The sequence below is a fragment of the Neolamprologus brichardi genome, chromosome 12 (assembly GCF_056152115.1).
Source record: "Neolamprologus brichardi isolate AB-2024 chromosome 12, ASM5615211v1, whole genome shotgun sequence".
Lineage (NCBI taxonomy): Eukaryota > Metazoa > Chordata > Actinopteri > Cichliformes > Cichlidae > Neolamprologus > Neolamprologus brichardi.
This window is the reverse complement of record NC_142115.1, coordinates 24,720,013-24,739,549: the sequence shown is the minus strand read 5'-3', so window position 1 is coordinate 24,739,549 and position 19,537 is coordinate 24,720,013. Positions and strand designations below refer to the sequence as shown.

The following is a 19,537-nucleotide window of genomic DNA, read 5'->3' as shown; positions in this document are numbered from 1 at the left end:
GTGACTACAGTGCACACGTCTAATGTGTTGCTTACAGTGGTCCAAGGGACTGCTCAGGGAGTTTGTGTGTTCGCTCAGACACATGAAAAATTAGAGGGAACATTGCTCATACTTCAGTCTTTGCAGTGTGCCGAGGCCATTATCAGATAATATTTTAGCGTTCAGCCATATGACTCAATTTCCCATCTGGCAGTGCGGAGAGGAAGTTCGCGGGTGACGTCGAGCCCAGCCAATTGTCTTCTTCCATACGCGGAACCCCGGTTGAAGAGGGAAGTTCAGTTTGTTTTCATCGAGTCACAAATAGCTTTCCTTCTTCTCCGAAGTCATAAAGAATGATTGGATACAGTTGACATCTGCTCCGTGGAGATTTTAGTCTAACGGCTATACGTCTCATTTACAGGCAAGTCGTAATTTGAAACTACTGGAGCAAATTGACGTGTAACTGTAGAGTGGTTTAGTTAATTAGCGAACAGCTGATATACAGCTGAGTTGCGGGCTACGAAGGAAGAAAATCAGCGCTGGGCTCATGCAGTAGTATGAAACTGATTGGCATAGGAGTTGTAATTCGAAGTTATTCTGTGTGTTAACACTGAAGTGACAACCTTTCAGCATGTGTACCTAAGTGCAGAGCGGCAGAAATACTGACATCATGTGGTGTGGCGTAGTTACTGCATTAAAGCCGTTGAGCTTCTGTGTTTGGGAACTGACAGGTACAGCTCAATTTGTGGGAGTACCTGCCTTTATTTTGTGTTTTACAATAAATGTAATGATTTTGGTGGTGTAATTATTATTATTAATAGATCACTTTGGGAAGTAGCGATGTGTTGCTGAAATTAAAATTAGATTAATGGATTGTCAGTACCAAACTCTCTTTGGTTTCCACTTAGTTTTCAGCTGCCAAAAAAGCATGGCCTTTTTTTTAGTAATTCTTTGCGAATTACAGATGAATGAAGATGTTTGCTAGCTAATATATTAAGTATGAGAATGCTTTGTTGCAACCCAGCTAATAAGCCTTTTTGCACAGTTGAACATTTTGCAGTTGGTGAGGTGAAAGTAATAGTATATAATTCACATAATTTTCCACTTATTAAGTTACTCCATGGCCCTTGTTGCGTTGTCTACACTGGTTAAAATGAATAAATGCATTACTTTGTTATTCTAAACTCTTTAACAAAACTATTATTGTGACAGCCCTTCTCAGTTATTCCAAGTGTTTTTAAATATGACATACTTGAGCATACAGAAGTAAATTTGCCAGAAGTGATGTTTGACTGATTTGATTATACTGAAATAATGTCAACAATCTCATAATTGGAACAGCAAACGCAGAGTAACCCAAAGTCCACAAGCTTAGTTTAACAAATCTTCAAAGAAAATATTTGACCAGTCACATCTCGTTCCTGCTCCAAAATGTGTTCAGCCAACACCAGAGCTGCTGACGAGTGTGTTTGTGCATGTACATATTTCTTCTGACATGCATTTGGACCAACAACTTTGTGTGACCACAGTTTTTAGCATGTTCCTGTGCACAGGTAGCTGCCTGTGTGATAGAAATTGTGGGTGACATCGTCTGTTACTTTTAGTTATTAAGCACGTAGTTCTTTTTCAATTCTACTTTACTGAAAAATGGAGCCCCTTAGACACAAGTCAACAAGGGGTGTTTGTTCCTAATTTGGTCTGGGGTTTTTTTCCTGCCTGAAAATGAGTATTTATATATTCACATCAGCGAGCCATAGGGGCTTTCCAGCAGAGATGATGGCAAGACATTAAACAAATCGTGTGTAACGACGTGATCATAAAACACAACTCTGTGGTGTCCCACGCAGACCCGTCATTATGGCAAAAAACAACAAATACACACACCGTTCTCAGCAGGCTATTTACAGACATGAAACACATCCTCACACACACACACACACACCCCACACACGTTTTTTCTCTCTCCGTCTTCATAAAAGGTGAAGAATGTGCTGTTTATTTTTCAGTAGGTTGTCATGAATGTGTGTGTGAGTAGGCCTGATCGCCGAGAGGTTATCATAATCGGATTTGCCTCAATTTATTTTCTGCTTGTTGTAAATGCAGCCTGTTATTGGATTATCCCCCTGTGCCACCTGTGCTACAAAGATTTGGAACACATATTAAAGAAGAGCACAGCAATAACATTGGCAGATTGAAATTATTAACTGATATATTTGGATTAATGTTTTAAATACAGGGGAGCACATTGGTGTGGTGGTTAGCACTGTTGCCTCACAGCAAGAAGGTTCTGGTTTCAAAGGAGTTTCCGTGTTCTTTCCCTGTCTGTGTGGGTTCTCGCCGGGTAATCTGGCTTCCTCCTGCAGTCCAAGAACATGTATTTAGTGGGGGTAACTTAATTGATAAATTGCCCATAGGTGTGAATGTGAGTGTGAATAGTCGTCTGTCTCTGTGACAGACTGATAGCTTGGATACCCAGTAAAAATCCCAGTAGATCAGCAGTTTAGTAAATCTCAGACTAACTCGCCTGGCACCAGAAACCATACCATGTTGAAAGTCACTTAAACCACCTTTTTGATGATCTGTTTCAACAGGTCATGTTAAAAAATCATCCAATCACCCAAGTGACCTTTTCAGAGACTGAAGAAGTCACTTGGTTGTAAACTTCAATATCAGCACATAATGTATATTTAGTACACCTCACTTATGTAACACTACCTCTGGTCTTTCTGTCCACAGGCAAAGAAAAATGTTTTCCATTTTTGTTTACCCTGTCTCACAAAATCACATTGTGTACTGTGCATCTTTGGGATCATATAGGTTTGTCCAGGGTATTTTATTCTTTAAAACATGAAAAACCATGTTTGTTTGGCTATTCAAAGTTTGAAATATTTAATGTAGCTGACTAATGATCACTGGATTAGTATGAAATGAACGAGATGAGCATGCTTATAATCCCTCTGGGTCTGTATGTCCAAAATGCACAGCAATCATTTTAAAACAGTTCAACACTGTTTACAGGTTAAGTTTCTTGGGTGGCCCAGTTCCACAATACAAAACAGAATTTCTTTAAAACATTTAGAGATTCTGCTAATATACTTTAAATCATTGCACAAAGTCAAGATCATAAATGTAAAAATAGTATATAAATGAAAGTACCAATAAAAACGATAAAGAACAAATTATAAGATACTTTCTGTGTAATATTTGGATTTGACCTTTTTTTTGTTTATCTTTCCACTCTTAGCTCCTCAGTAAATTTTCATTGACCAGCAGCCAAATGTCTGAGCAGCAGCCACTGAGCCAGCCCCTGCAAACTGAAGAGCCATTGCTGAATGACCAGGAGATGCAGTTCTGGCTGGACAAAGCAGTGGCATGGGGCCAGGCTGACAGTCCGGACACGCAGAAAGACACCTGCCTACATATGAGCAGACTCAGGGATTTCCTCCAGCAGCTTCTCACACAAGTGAACAGCATGGTAAGCACAAAAAGTGTACAGTGGGGCCCATGTGAACTTTGTCAAGCTGCAGGTATAAGCCTGAGGTGTACGTTTCTGACAAATGTGGATGGTCTTGTTCCTACACCAGACTTCTTAGATGCTTGTTCAGTCTGATTAAATGCTCTGTATATTTTAAGAGGTGTGCTTTATGGGCTCCAAACGCCTTATCTGATGAAATAGAACAGAACAATTAATCAGCTAGGTTGAACAGCCAAGCAGCCATCTGAATAACGAAGCGCTAAGTTAGTTTAAAAATCACGCCCCGTATGCGAGTTCACTCCCTTTTAGAGCCAGGGCATGAACATGAGTCCATCGTTAGGAGCCCGCGAACAGAAGCTGCTCTGTGCTGTGGACAGGCTGTGTATGTCTGGCTGGCAGCACTGCGATGTTGAGTTAGTCAGGTAATAGCCGCACTGGGACCTCCAGTGCTAACCTAATGTATCCCAGTATCAGGTTCAGCAAATTTGGGAAGGGGACAGGATGGCCGCTGTGAGATTTCAATGTTTCTATATGGTCATACTGCCTCGTTCCAGCTTTTTCTCCTCTCACGGGTTCTTGTGACCCGCTTTTCTTGCAAAAGGAGTCCTCTCATGAGTCATAGTGTCCTTTCAGGATCTAATTTGTGATGCTATATACGCCATATGTTTTACCGCAACACTTTGATAATAGTCAGAACCAGTCCCTTGCCTGCCTGTCTTTTTTCTTCCCTGTTGGTTTTGGAGTTAGCCCCATATTTTTATAGATATTTTTCTCTGTCTTTCTTCTTTTCCGTTAACATTATTCTGGGTATATGTCATGCCGAGGTGTCAGTGTGTGTAGACTGATGGCACGGATTCAAAGAGAGAGAATGGTATAGCTTAATTGGCTTGAAATCCGTTTTACTGGCAGTTGGCTCATAAAAGACCAGCTGAGGATAGCCTGCTTCTTGGCAGCATTTTACATCCCTTGATGACTTAACAACTTTCTTGTGGCTTATGGCCTGAGATGAAAAATACTTTAAGTTATTGTTAATTTCCAGGTTTACACTTGTTTAGAACAGTGGAGGATGTTGCCTTGCATAATGGAATAGTTGCATTTTAGGAGGTATGCATTTTCACTTATAGAGATCTTGGATGAGAAGACCACTGCTGCTGTCATCTCTATCCATCTGGAGCTGCAGCCAGAAGACGGGTTAATTACCTTAACAGCTAGTGTGACTATATCCATCACTGTGATGTTGCTATTTTGCTCCTACATTTTAGAAAGGATGAATGAGATTAATCAGCTGCTGAGCTGGGATTTGGGTGAATTTTGGAGGGTGCTCAGCTAGCTGCATTCCCCTATTTCTAATCTTTATGCCAAGCTGAATTTTGGCTCTAGCTTCATATATTCATTGTTTTATTTTATCCCTGAACAAGATAATAAGTGATCATATTCACCTCAAATGTCAAGTGTTTAAATATGTGCACCTGCTATCTGTTGTACAAGTCCTCTTTTAAACATGCCTGCTACACTACAGATGCAGTATTACATCACTCCTCAAAGGAGTTGATCAGAAAATCCTGGACCACTAAAGTAAGATGAAGGGAGGATGTTGTTGGGTGTACTTGTAAACACAAGTATGTAATTTATCACAATATAAAATAATAGGTATCATATCTATGATATAGCAGCCACTCAGTGCATTTAGGAATGTAGGCATGGTCAAAGAGACGTGCTGAAGTCCAAACCTAGCAACAGATGTGTGGTGGATATTTTCTTGGCATTGTTATTTTATATATGTTATATATTGTTGCTGACCCTGTCCATCCCTTTATGGCCACAATGTACCCATCCTTTGAAGGGTGCTTTCCAGCCTGATTTTAAAAAAGCTCAAATCATCTCAACCTGGTTTCTTGAACATGATGATTTCATCAGATATTGCACTCAAATAGTCTCTACAGTTACCAGATATCAATTTAATGGAGCACCTTTGGAAACAGGAGACTTTCATTATGAATGTGTAGCCAAAAAAATCTGCGCTAATAGCTATATGCTATTATGTTCAATCTCTGAAACACCTTGCTGAGTCTCATAAGGGAGTTCTGAATGCATAAACAAGTTCAATCTGGTTCTAGCAAGGTGAACTTAATAAAGTGCCTGGTGAGTGTATATTTATGTGATCAACATAGCAACTTTGGTATTTATTGTCAAGGCTATTGCGACTGTGGATCAATGATGTCAGGGACAAAAGTGTTACCTCACTTCTCTATAAACTTGTCCCATTGGCTGCTTCGCTTATACATAATCAGTCACTTCTGTCTGAGATGTCTGTCCCTAATCAAAACAAGACACATGGATGCAAACCCAATTCACAATTAGGGACATGATTGACAAGGCTTTGATGCTGATTCTTATTTTGGTAGTCTTAGATAATTACTTTGTTCGCGATGGCTTATTCTTGTGGGAATTCAGTCAGTGCAGTCACAGAGTATGGTGCTGTTTCTATTGTAAATGAGCATTCCTTTTCAGTTGCACCAGCAGCATGCAAAGGCTCATGTATATGCCCACAGACAACATTTGCCATGGGTTGTTGAGCTGATGGTAAGGCTAAGTGTGTGTGAGAGGCTGAGTTTCACACTGCGTTGCTGGTTTTGTTAGGCATAGTTGGGGTTTTATAGAAACTCTGATTGGCCTATTATCATCATGCTTCCCGTTAATGTTGATCTCATCCCCTTGAATGAGTCAACTTGGTCGCCTTGACAGTCTGGTGATCCTTTTAAACGCATCAGCCTGATGCTGCCTTATTTTTTTCCTCCCCCCACCTGCTTTGAAACTTCTGCATTTGTTTTTTGATTGATTCTGGTGGAAAGAGCACTATTGATGCATAATGGCTTTGAAACAAAAGTTCATTTTCTCTTTTTTTACTGATTACTGTTCACTGTAAAATAATATGCAGCAGTATTAGTAACTGCTCTTATGTGCTGTTGATAAAAAAAAACAAAAAAACAAAAAAAAAACAGGGTGGTGTGTTTTTTAAATGCGCAGATTTTTTTTTTCTTAAAATACCAAGATAGTTTTTTGTTCCTGTTTGTTTTCTTTTGAGTTGTATATCACCAGCTGCTTTCCCCCCCTCCTCGCAAAGCATTGCTGTTTGTTGGAAGATGTCAAAGTAGCTCCCTATTAACTTAATTCATTGGAGGCTGACACTCGGCTCTCACTTTCAGACATGGCTGTTTTTTTCATGTTGTTTTGTACACTAAGAAATGTAAACCTTCTTCTTCTTCTTCTTCTGCTTAATAATCCACAGCGTGTCTCTTGTTCTGTCTTCCTCCCCTCAGCCCAACTGGTCGCGCCAGATGGCCGCCCCCTTGAGGCGGCCGTTGTTTTGATTTGGTGCTATAAATACAATTGAATTGAATTATTGATATCGTAATATCACACTTTTTTTAGTCATGTAAACATTTGTACACATTCACACCAGTGTGTGAATGTGTGTGTGAATGAGTGAATGACTGAATGTAGTGTAAAGCGCTTTGGGGTCCTTAGGGACTAAGTAAAGCGCTATACAAGTACAGGCCATTTACCATTTACCATTTATTTCGGACAGTGTGATATGGCATAACCTTAGTTGTGGCTGTATCTGATGCACACATTGACCCGGCATGTCCCATGTTCAATAGGAGACTTTGCTCTACAAGGTTAGTCAATGACTTTAGAATAAACTGATTTTCGACAGTGGATTTCTTTGAACTCTAAAAATAATTCACCAGAGAAAAAGTTATGTAAACCTCACATGCAACAACCTACCGCAAAGTGAACTTGGGCCGGATTTATATCACAAGACAAAACAAAAAAGCGGGTAATTGTTAATTGGACAATTGAAACAATAATCACTTTGTTCCAATTGTCTTTTTTCCTGTAAAAGCTGGAAACTAAAGTCATACAAAAAACAGAAAGTAGAATTTCTTGAGAGCATCTTGTGTCTACCACCATCTGTACTTCTGTTTGAACCAGTGAGCAAACACTGCATTGTCTATTGCATTTCCACACACATTTTTACTCAGAGTTTTAGATTTGAACAGAACCACAGTAAACCTCTCTAACTGCCTGTTGATCTGTTTTCCAGATTAATTGTTTGTCATTCAGCTTCTCCAATAAACAAATTATTTCAGCCCTACATGGGAGTGAAGTAAGAGCAATTGTCTTTGATTAGGCAACAACACGCTGCTTCAATTACATCTGGCATATGTCAGAATCACTGTGTGGGATTTTTCTGCTGTAAAGACTTGCTGTAGAGTTAAATTAGCCCAGAGGTTAAATGTATGATATAGTCTCTTAATATGGGCTGAATAATAAGAAATTTTTCACATGCACGTAAACATGATTCCTGCTCACATGTGCAGACATGCTTGTAAATTTAAGTCATGCGTCATCTCTTTGATCTGGTTTCTGCATGTCGCAGTGCGGGCAATCATGTTGATGTAGCAAACCCATAAAATAATAAGTTAAAACAACAAAAGGAGCGTGCACCTGTTTATTTATATGTATTTTTCTTTTCCAAATCTAAGCTCAGAGCCTCAGTCTCCAGTTTGAATGAAAATTCTGCCTTTGGTTAGCAAAGGTAAAACTAGAATGAATTAAATTTGTGACAGATATATTTCTTTTTTGCTAAACTATAAGTTAGGTCTGGATATTGTTAAAGAGCCATTTGTAGAAGTTGTAAAACTAGTTCTGGCCTTAAAAGATAAGTACTGGGACAAGCTCTGCTTTATTATTGTTCATATGAGGGTATGGGCAGTGTTTTTTGATGTTCCATTAAATGAAAATGGATATAAATTAAAGTTATAAGAAGTCAAGTGTAAAAGTCATTCCAGTTCAAAAGCAGCATCTGCTGTTGCTCCAAACATCTCTGGATGTTTTAATTGGCTGTGAGGTGAAATATATCACATGGTCTGTTATTCTGAGCTGGATAAACAAGCACACACATGAGTACTTAAACCCTTACAGGTATTGCACCCTTGACCAGAGCCCTGTTTTGCACTGTTCTGTTTTCTGTATCTATCACTGTTGAGTCTATGGAAGGAGTTGTGACATGGCCAAAACAAAGGAAACAAGGTGATACGTGAGCAGTATACTGTACAGCTGTTGATGTGTCTGTTACTCAGCTCAGTTCTAATTAGGAAGGATTGTGATTATAAGATTCTTCTAATGTTTAATGTTATGACAAAGTGTTGCTAGGTTAAAAGGATAAATGAAACGGGTGACGAGGTGCAAACATCTGTAATACAGTGAAACAATGAAAAGATATTTCCTTTGTTGCCCTTCTTCCATTTGTGTCATATTTCCATCCTATTAGAAACATATTTCTGCATGTACCTTCCCAGAAGTAAGAGAGTATTGAAAATTAAAAACACGTACAGTATAAAGTCTTTTTTTTCTCTCCCTCTTTCTGCCTCTAAGAGCTCAACAACAGAAACCATGAAGAGGCTGCCCTTCTTAGGCCAGCTTTTGGGTCGGCTGTGCTGGAATCCTTATGTCACCGTGTGTGGTGAGTGGAGCTTCTGGACAACTTGCACTCAGTTGCTAGTGGGTTTCACATCCCCAAAAGTAATAATGATGGTAATCATTCTCGCATGGTGTATAATGCGTTATGTGGTGGTGTATTTTTTTGCAGATACAAGCAGAGGGCTGCTGCTTGGGTGTCTTTGGGGACTGTACTCAGAGCATCCAAGCAATGCTGTGGAGAAAAAAGCCAACCAGTGGATACGGGTACGCACTTCTAAATCTTTATCAATGGCTCATTCCTGTTACTAATAAAAGTTGGTCTGACTTTTGATATATTTTGAAGATGGTCACAGTTTTGTATATGGCTCAGTACTTTTTTCAGTATATCTGTGACTGTTTATGTCATATACGTTTAGTGATTATTAGTGATAATTGCAGCATATTCACTAAGACCTGGTGACCTGATATATTTTATTGTGAGAATGTCAGAAAAAGACACAAAATATATTACACAAAGGGGAAAAAAGATGGTTTCACTTGAATATGCAGTGAAGATGTAATTCGTGTCTGAAGCCAAAATTCTCAAGTTCACTTCACAAGTTGACTTAATATAGAAACTTGTGGCATGTACTATATGTGTTATAGCTCTACTGTGAGTAGATATCTATCACAAAAAAGGAATCCTGGAAAAAATAGAGACGAAAGGAACTATAAAATGTTCTGATATTGTACTAGTGGTTTTTATGCCTTTTATAACATTTAGACATTTTCCTTCCTATTGCCATCATATTAAAACCTGGTCTGTTTGCTATTCATGTTCTAATTCGTTCTGGACCGATTTGACATACAGATTATTTGGCTGTTACAGATCATTCTTTTAGCAAATACTCATAAAAGAATCTCTCTTTGACTGCCTTCGGGCTGCTGAAGAGATTTTCAGTCTAATATACTTTTAATAGGAGTTTGATGGCCAGCTCTCTCTTTCCTCTCCAATTGGACATGGATGATGAATGTCGTAGATTGGATCTCTGTTTGCCTAAGCTTTTGTGCCCCAAACTGTAAAACATATTTTGAAAGCAAATCAAAATGGACTGTTTTACTGCCTCTTGTCACCAGAGGAGGATCAGCCTTCATATTATAGTTAGCGGATCCTGCTAACTGTGTGTTCTCAGGGCGCACATACAAAGGAGGGAACGGGAACAGAGGGAAGAAAAGATTCTGTGGTGTTCAACTTTGAGAGGGTTCACACAGATGGCTTATGATAAACAATGTGGAACATTCACATTTTTGCCAGATTATCTGTGTGTTAGTATTCCTTGGATTAATTTATCATCTAATAAAACATCCTGTTAATTGGAACAGTGTCTTGGAAGTAAACTTTAAATTTTGCCAGATGGTCTTTGACCTGCAAGAGGAGAAGCAGAGTGCATGTGTGCATCGTGGTTGTGTACATAGGTGTACGTGAACTATACTAAGATATGAAGATTAATATTACTTTCTCAAATAACAATAAGACTTGTTTATGATTAGATAGGAGAGATGACCTGTCCTGGGTGTAGCTCATCTCTAGCCTGATGATAGCTGGAGTAGGCCCCAGCTCCCCCATGACTTTGAGCCAGTTTAGATAAGGGGTTAATAAAATGGATAGATGGTGAAGATATAACCGCTCAGTTACAGTTACAACAGTTGTATTGGTCTGAAAGTATTTTTGATTAATCAATAAGTCGACAGAATTGGGCTGAAAGCTTTAACTGAATGTATTTCAATTAATCACTGGATCCATTTTTATATGTTTTTTTTTAATCTTCTGTGATGGTGAATTGAATATCTTTTGGGGTTTAATGTTAATTTAACAAAACACGGTGTCAATATGTGCTTACAAACCTGTGCAAATGCCTTGAGCCACCCCTCATTTATCATGTTTTGCTTCCAGTGAGCCAGATCTTCTTGAGACGTAGCTCTCAGGCTTTATGAAGGCTTTTCAAAGTTTCTCTTTGGACATAACCTGCGTATAGTCCAGTCTTTTTACCTGACCATTTTCAGAGCAACATTTTTTGTTTGTTAAGCCACTTATCACTGGCATATGAGTCATAAAAAAGTATGTAACTTAAAGAATGAACTGGTGCCGTCTACACGAACAGCTAGAAAAACCTATTTATTTATTCATTTATTTACTATCACCCTATCACACAGGCATATCTCAGTGTATTGTGCAGTGTAAAAAAAATCAGATTACACTGGAGGAGTGGAGGACAGAAAGTGGCAGGCCTAAAAAACTTTCTGTAGCAGATGAACAGTATCTAAAAAGTCATGTTTTTAAGAAACGTGAAAAAACTCAGCTAGCAAAGACCTGACACAAAGGACCCCAACTGAAGAGTCTTAGTGGATGGGTGGCTGTCAAGAAGCCATTCTTGAGGTAGTTGAAATCATTGTCATTATGTATGAAGGAGGTCAGGAGAGAGGTTCAGTGGTTTACAGCCATCTGTAAAACATGGTGGAGGCTTTTCCTAGTAAAGTAATATAAATTAGGGGTGGCTACAGATTTTTTTCCCATACTGTAAATAAAACCATAAATTAATCTAGAGACAAATTGGTTAGTTTTTCCAGTTTTTCCATTGTATTTTCAAAGTAATGTAATGCTTGTTCATGATGGTTTGGTAGTAGCTGCACTGACAGCCAGTGCTGGGTTCACTGAGGTCATTTCTAGAAAAATGGTTCACATGTATTGTGTACTGTGCAGCACTTGAAAGTACAATAACATAACATAACCACCTCTGTAGCTGCTCCTCATTGTCCTTCTCTTGTCCTCAAAAGCAGCTTCCATTTACCGCAAAAGACAGAAATAACGGGAAGAACAAAAAAACCTTTTCACCGCAACTCGGCCCATCTGGGAGAACAGGGCAGATGTATGGTTTTAGGCCAGAGATGGTCTGTCTCCGTGTCTCTCCCCGTGTCTGTGTTGTGTTGGGCTGACTGTCCTGGAATGCAGAAAGCAGCCTGTTTTCTGTTAGCCCTGTCTGATCTTGCTCCCCAGCATTGTTTTCTTGCTGCCTCTGTAATAAGCTAATAAGAGTTTCTGGTGCTAAGTGGCACCTAATTTTTTTTTTATTTAATTATTTTTTGTGCATGTTTGTGCATGCACATTTGAGTATTTGCACGAATATGTGTGTTTTGCCTGCCTGCTACTGTGTGTAATCTTAGTAACCATATATTTCTATTTTTTATTATTTAAAAAATGGTAGTACTTAAGAGTACTCAGCCTTTTCTCCCATGTGTCTTTGCCTCACCCCTCCCTGTCTGCCTCTTTTCCCCACATCTGAGTGTTCTGACTGGGTTTGAAGAATTCCTGTTATAGCTGTAGGCTATGTCAGATAGTCATTAACTCAATTGGTCTGTTTCTCGACATCCTGTACTTGCAGAGAGACCACACAGTGCTGCACTACCATGGCATGAGCTTTGAGGAGATGACAGATAAGCAGAGCATGAGAGTATAATATTAGAGGGACAGAAGATGAACCGTTTGATATCTTAATCTTTGATGCCTATCTTTAGTGACTCAAACAGAGTGAACCACAGCTTGGCCCTGGAGCCACAGTGGCTACTTCACTTTTAAAACATATTTCTTATTATTGGCTAACACTGGCTCCTTTTATGTGTTTTTATTTGAAGATGAAAGTAGCTTTGTCTCCCTTTGACTTTCCTTTATCTGATTCTTTTTGGGTGTCATTGCCCGATTGACTGAGATTCTCTTTTCCATTTCTTCCTTTTATTTATGAGGAAGAGTTTTTCATCGTTTCATCGCTTGTTTATTTTCTACTTGATACACAAACAACATATCTAAGCGTTAAAGACTGTGACTTTTAAATGGCCACCAACAGACACAAGCATTCTCATGTCAGAATTAATAATTATAGAATTAATAGAAATAACTATGAGTAGGGCTTGCAAGAATAAAATGTATATGCACCTGACACTTTATTAGGTACACCCATTCAGCTACTTATTAACAGAAATATCTCATCAGTTAATCACATATCAACTCAATTGCTTTAGGCATGTAGACCACCTGCTGAAGTTCAAATTCAGTGTCAGAATAGGGAAGAAAGGTTGATTTAAAGCCTCTTTTCCATTAGTACCTACTCGGTTTGACCAATTTTCTATTATAATCGAGTACCACCTAATGTATGTTGTCGTTGTCATAGCAGTGCTGCATAGCATGGCAATCGGTGGCATGCAGTGTGACAACGTCACATTTTAGTGCCTGCTCGGATCGCTTGGAACAACACCCAAGCAGGTAACCTAATGGAAAACCCTGAAAACCTTGTGGATCCATGGTGAGTCAATCTGAGGAGTTACTAATGGAAATGGGGCTCTTGAAGTCTGATGGGCTGGTTTGAGTATTTCAGACACTGCTAATCATCTGGGACTTCCCTGCACAACCATCTGTAGGGTTTAGAGAAAAAAAACTAGGGACAAGTATCTTGTTGATGCCAGAGGTCAGAGGAAAATAACTAGTCTGCTTCAATCCAGTAGGAAGGCAACAGCAACTCACCACTTCTTATAACCAATGTGGTCAGAAGAGCATCTCTAAACGCACAACACATCAAACCTTGAAGCAGATTAGCTACAGCAGCAGAAGACCGCACCGGGTGCCACTCCTTTTAGCTACGAGCAGGAAACACAGGCTGCAGTTCACACTGGCTTATCAAAACTGAACAGTAGAAGATTGGAAAAACATTGCCTGGTCTGATGAGTCTCAATTTTTGTTTAGAAATTCTGCCTTATTGAACATAACTGAGTGTACTGTACTCAAATGGCCTCCATTACATCCCAATCTCAGTTCAATAAAGCACATTTGGGGTGAAGTGGAAGGGTTGGTGGATTTATAATTACAATGAATTACCAAAAGCACTTTGTCATAGTTTCCCCTTGAAGTCAAAAGTTAAAATTTAGAATAAAGGAATATAATTAATGTTATTTTGTCTACTTGCTAACACTTTTGTTTTTCTTTTCCTATTATAGCATAAATCATGACCAATGTGTCAACACTTTTGTTGACACAAAAGCTCAGTCTAAAAAAGAAGCAGTGCATTGAAAAGAATCAAAGAGCTAAAACTATATCATAAAAGTTTCTGAATTTAAAAGGGGTGTTTCTTGTAAAACTTTTATTTTCAATCTGACTTGGCTACATGACACAAATGATTTTCTTTCAAAAATCAATGTCTTAAAATGTCCATATACACAAGGTTTATGGGGTCAAAAGTGACACATTTGGCCATTTTGGTGGAAAACTTAAATTGCTCTTGCTTTTTTCCTGTAGCTGTCTTTGTGCCAGGTTTGAGGGCAGTTGCTTCTCTCTTCATTATTTTCTATAATGAGCCTTTTTTGCACTCTTATCCTTCATTTCATCTTCTTTTTTTGTCTTTGCTGTTTTGACCATCTGAGGTTATACTTCAGTCTTTCTTTGGTTTTGGGAGAATTCAGTCATGGCTTAGTAATTGTTAACAGACACCCATCAAAAACAACCCAAGCCTTTGCGTTGTGCATTTTTCTACATCCTCTGTTTTAATTTTAGATTTATGGAGGGATAATTTCTATGGCAGCAATGGCAGTCAATGTCCCCAAAGCCAACTTAGTTGCTTATGACTTTTAAACTGCAGCCATCGCAGTGCATTCCAGTGTCCCTCTGATATTTCTTCTAACCAGCCTCCCTTCCCTCTCATTCCCCAGCCTCACTGTGCCTCCTTACCAAGGGTGGGATAAGATTGATCGTTTTTTTTTATGCACTCAATGTGCAGAGTTTGAGGGCTCTCAGATGGTAGTTATTGGGTTGTTTTTTGCAACTATGTGGAGGGTAAGCATCTTAGCGTGTTGTAGGGCTTGGCCAAAGAAACCACACATCCTCACCAACAACGCTGCAGCATCCCTACATTGGTTTCTGTTTTTCTGCTTTACTTGAGTTCTTTTCTTTATAAATTGTGCTTCAAAGTCTCCTTTTCTCCTTATCTATTGTTAAGCGCACACTGTTTGTAGTTTTAGGGGATTGGTTCTTTGTGGTGTAGATGTTTCTCTGTTTTTACTGCAGCTCTAAAAGGAAATGTCTAGTGAAGATGTGAGGCTTTGGCTGTTTCTGCTGGATCTCACTTTCCAGCTTGCAACAGTATGTCAAATCTGTGGTTGAGTTGAGGGGATTTCTAAAGTTTAAATCAATCTCTAATTTCATGTTACGGATCTTTGGGTTTTCAAGCACTTCTGAAGGAATTCTGAAGAATATTTTTGTCAAAAATTCAGCATATCATTCACGAGACCACTGAATGCTGTGTGGCATCACTTTTGGTTTTTAAATGCCAGCACTGAAAGTAAAAACAAGGCAATATGTCTCAACGCTTCTTCTGCTGTGACATATTTATTAAATATTTTGAGAAATCGTACATCTTGGCAGTTTTGCTGTTTTATTGAAAGCGGTTTGAGAGTTACTCATGTAGCATTGTGCCTTACACTATGAGCATTGTGTTCCCTCCTGTTGTTCCTTGATTACGACCAGCATTTTTTTGAAGACCAGAATCAGCTGAGTTTATTAGTCTAGTTTATCAGTGTATGATGAGGCCCCTTTTAAAAAATTCTCGTAAAACACCAAGGCCCTCTGTAAGAAGGAATGTTCATCTCTGAAGTTGCTCATATGCTGTCCATACAGTCTCACTTACTGGAATACCTTTTCTCCACTCATGTGTTTCAAATGATGTGATGCCAGTAGAGTCATCCTATATCCAGTAACTAATTAGCTTTGATGCTATGGATCTTAGGGTTTGGAAAATTGTATCAAAGTCTTGTTATATTGTGATGCACGTACAGTCAAAAGAAAAAAAATCACTGGACTCTGCAGTCCTGTGAAAAACTAAGTACACCCTTTGATTCATGAGCTTGCAGGACAAGCTTTACCAGCAAAATCTTGGAGTAATCATTTCTCTGGGACTTTATCAGTCTCTCACATCATTGTGGAAGAATTTTGACCCACTCTTCTTTACAGCATTTCTTTAATTCATTGAGGTTTGTGGGCATTTGTGTATGCACAGCTCTCATAAGATCCCGCCATTGCATTTCAATTGGATTGAGGTCTGGGCTTTGACTGGGCCACTGCAAAACCTTGATTCTTTTCTTTTTCAGCCTTTCTGTTGTACATTTGTTTCAAGTGTTTTGTCTCATCATCTTGTTCCATCTTGTTCCATTACCCAGTTTGGGCCAAGCTTTAGCTGTTGTACAGCGGCCTGTGATTCTTGAATACTACAGGGGGAATTCATGGTTGACTTGATGCAAGATGCCCAGGTTCTGTGGCTGCAAAACAAGCCCAGATCACCACCTGTCCATCACTGTATTTCACAGTTAATATAACAGATTTAGGCTGAAATGTGATGTTTTTTGTTAACATTTTTTGTCTCATATACAAAGGACATTGTTCCAGATGGTTTGTGGTTTGTTCAGATGAAATTTTGCAAACCTAAATGGCGCCGTCTTTTTAGAGACATAAGGCTTTCTTCTGGTAACAGTTCTAAACCAGCCATGCTTGTTCAGGCTTTTTGTGATTGTCCTGTCATAAGCTTTAACATTTACATTCTAACTAAGGCTAGTAGAGCCTGAGCTTGAGCTCTTACACTTTTGGGAATTTTCCGGAGTATTGAGCAGTGGATTGGCAAGGATGTCTGTTCCCGAGAAGATTCTGTAAACACGCATCTGAATGGTGCAGACCACCAAACCAAACTTTTATTAGCAGCACCTGATTGCTACTTGCGCTCTTAATTCCTATAGAAGCCATAAGGGTGTTTCTTTTCCACATGGCTGTATGCATACAGTACATATATTTTTCCACACATTGTGTTTTCTGGCCTTCCACAGAAAGTATTGTGTCAGCTTTCCACAGAAGAAGATGACACTGCAGCACAAGCGTTAATGAAGTGTACGGGTGTACCAGCTAAAGAGTACCACCTTAAAGTCCTGAGAAAGGTATTATTGCTTTGTTTCTGTTGGTATCATCAATTACATACAAAGATATTGAATTTAACATGCTTTATATGTAAACTGTGCTTTGACCGGCTTTTCAGAAGGTGGCGCTGCTGCAGGAAAACGTTGGACAAAGCTGCACATTATTTAACAGTCAGAGGTAAATGTGAAAAATAAATAAATAAATAAAATATGTAGACCAGCTGGATAAGTGCCATTCATATTTCATCAGTGGGTTGTTTTGTTTCTTAACAAAAATGTTGTAAAATGGTGAAAAAATTGATCATCATAGTTTCAAGAAGGTTTTATATAAACTATCTTTAATAAAGGCTAATAAAAGTATTTATTAGCATTTATATACAGCAGAGAAAAAAATGAATCCTCACAGTTTAGAGCCAGGGATGGTGATGTAATCAGTCATTTAACATCATATTAGCTAACTCTTTGGCTGACTGCTGCCACTCTAGAGGACACTAATAGATAGCTTTTGTCAAAGTTGTTATTATTAGCTTGTAGAATGGTTAGTATAGTTATGTGTGCACTTAAAATCACATTTGAATCCAACACACTGTGAATTTTTAAATAATAGGATGTGTGGAAAGGAGGACTGAAAATAAAACTTGAGCCTGGATGGATTTCTGTCTTTTCTATGATAATAGCAGAGTTGTTTATGTTTAACTTGTGGTAAAGTACTGTGTTTCATTGTTCTGGTAACAGTGACAATAAAGATCTATCTTATCTTCCATGTAGGTGTTCATGTGACAGGATTGTGGATATATCAGAGGCATGCATCCCCATTGTCACTTGTCCCGAGGCATCTTCTCTCATTAGCGTATTGCTACAGCGGCCGGTGGCTTGTGTCACAGAAGTTCTCAGTGAAGACTTTCTGAATGCTTTGACCTCTGCTTACTCAAGGTAGTAAAGTATTAAGGGTTTGAAGCTGAATATTTTATGACCCAGTCCATTATCACATTGTATTTACTGTACTATATTGAGCATTTTAATTGTTGTATATTATAGAGCATTACATAGGCAAACAAAGGATGATTTCTTGGCTCATATAGTTGAGACGTAGAAATGATTTTCCCAAATGTAACCCGGAATTTTATCTGATTGTGATATACATGCATCTACAATATACACAATATTCACAGCTGGGAATATACATCCAGTGATGTAAGTTATTCTTCTTTTCCCAGGCAGGGTTTGGCATTGGAGGAACAGGCCTTGGTATCTCTGTGGTATCACAGCTTCTCCAGCCTGGAAGAAGCAGTCCTCAGTCTGTTGCAGTCTGTTATATCTACAGGGTTAACGCCACAGAAGCTAGAGCAACAAGTAGCACAGTCACTGCTGGTGGGTAAACGTTTGTTTTCTAGTTATTTTCTACCTTAACTCTGCAGTGTACAAAACGTCAACAAAAAATACCCATGATTCTTTATCAAAGCCTGAGTTTGAAACCCAGACAATCAGCTATATTGTAAACTTTGAACATTTGAAAATTAGAAGCTGATTTAAAATACATTTGAAAAAGTTACATCTAAATCGTACCTGACACGATTGTTGACTAGTCTGCTGGGCTATAGATCAAGTCTCATCTTTTCCCCCCCATCATTTACATTTTATAGCAACAATTTGGCAATACTATTGTAGTTCATGACAGTCACAGAAGTGCCAAAAAGTTTTTAAAAAAGTATATGTGCTTTATCTGAAGAGCCGAACTTATGATGAAATACGAGTATCTAAGGATATTGTTGTTTAATGTTGACAGAGTTGGAGCAAATGTGCAGAATGTTGTCCTGTTGTACTGTGAGATTTTCTGCAGTTTTACTGCTGCATGAATTGGCCTCATTTATTCATATTGGTGATATACTGCTGCTGTTAAATTAGCTTGTTATGCACAAACTTTGACTCATCTGCCCTGAATTACAGGGGCTCGCATGAGAAATCTTTGCACACTCCTTATGTGTATATCTGCAGTTTTAGCTGCTTCTAATATAGGCCTTGCTGCAAAATTTTGCTGATTATAATATGCATAATTCTGGGAAACATTCCTTTGCTTTTTTTGGTGACTCTTTATGGACTGTTCTTGCCCGGCTAACACCAGTTGGCTTTGCGCTGCATGGGTCTCACATAATTTGGCAAGCTCTTAACCCCATCTCACATCATTTGGCCTGTGCTACACAGCCTTTACTGTGCCGGGTAAGTACGGAGCTCTCTGTCGCTCGAGTTCTTGGCCACTCCTAAGTTCATATAACTTAAGATCATGTCCAGTCAGAGGTGATTTTGATTTATAGATTGTTATGACTGGTTGATGAAAATGACGTCCTCGTTGCTTCAAAGTGCTCACAAAGTAAAAGCAGTGAGTGGTGTTCTTTTTTTGGGAGGAGGGGCAACAGAGGCTGCTTTTTATCCCACATTTAAAACTTGTTTGCCAAATTAGTGAAGCCTCAGTGAGATGTAAGGACAACAATAATAATTAAGTGTGTCACTGAAACAAGACAATTCAAGAAAGCTGTGGAAAAACACTGAAATTAGATACAACAGTGCCAACCCGAATCTGGATGTGTGTCTAAAGCAGACATTTTTTACACATTGTTTGTG

At 38.8% G+C, this 19,537-nt stretch overlaps 1 protein-coding gene across 1 annotated transcript in view; it reads left to right on the top strand.

Moving 5' to 3' along the window:
* The first annotated feature begins 229 nt into the window (after nucleotides 1-229).
* fancc (FA complementation group C) overlaps nucleotides 230-19,537 on the top strand; it is a 33,205-nt gene continuing 13,897 nt past the window's right edge. The window contains exons 1-8 of the mRNA XM_006789805.2: nucleotides 230-400; nucleotides 3,224-3,454; nucleotides 8,897-8,984; nucleotides 9,111-9,205; nucleotides 16,832-16,939; nucleotides 17,038-17,096; nucleotides 17,687-17,851; nucleotides 18,136-18,289. Of these exons, the coding sequence (XP_006789868.2) occupies nucleotides 3,257-3,454; nucleotides 8,897-8,984; nucleotides 9,111-9,205; nucleotides 16,832-16,939; nucleotides 17,038-17,096; nucleotides 17,687-17,851; nucleotides 18,136-18,289 (867 nt within the window). The 5' untranslated portion in view covers nucleotides 230-400; nucleotides 3,224-3,256. The remainder of the gene's footprint in view (nucleotides 401-3,223; nucleotides 3,455-8,896; nucleotides 8,985-9,110; nucleotides 9,206-16,831; nucleotides 16,940-17,037; nucleotides 17,097-17,686; nucleotides 17,852-18,135; nucleotides 18,290-19,537) is intronic.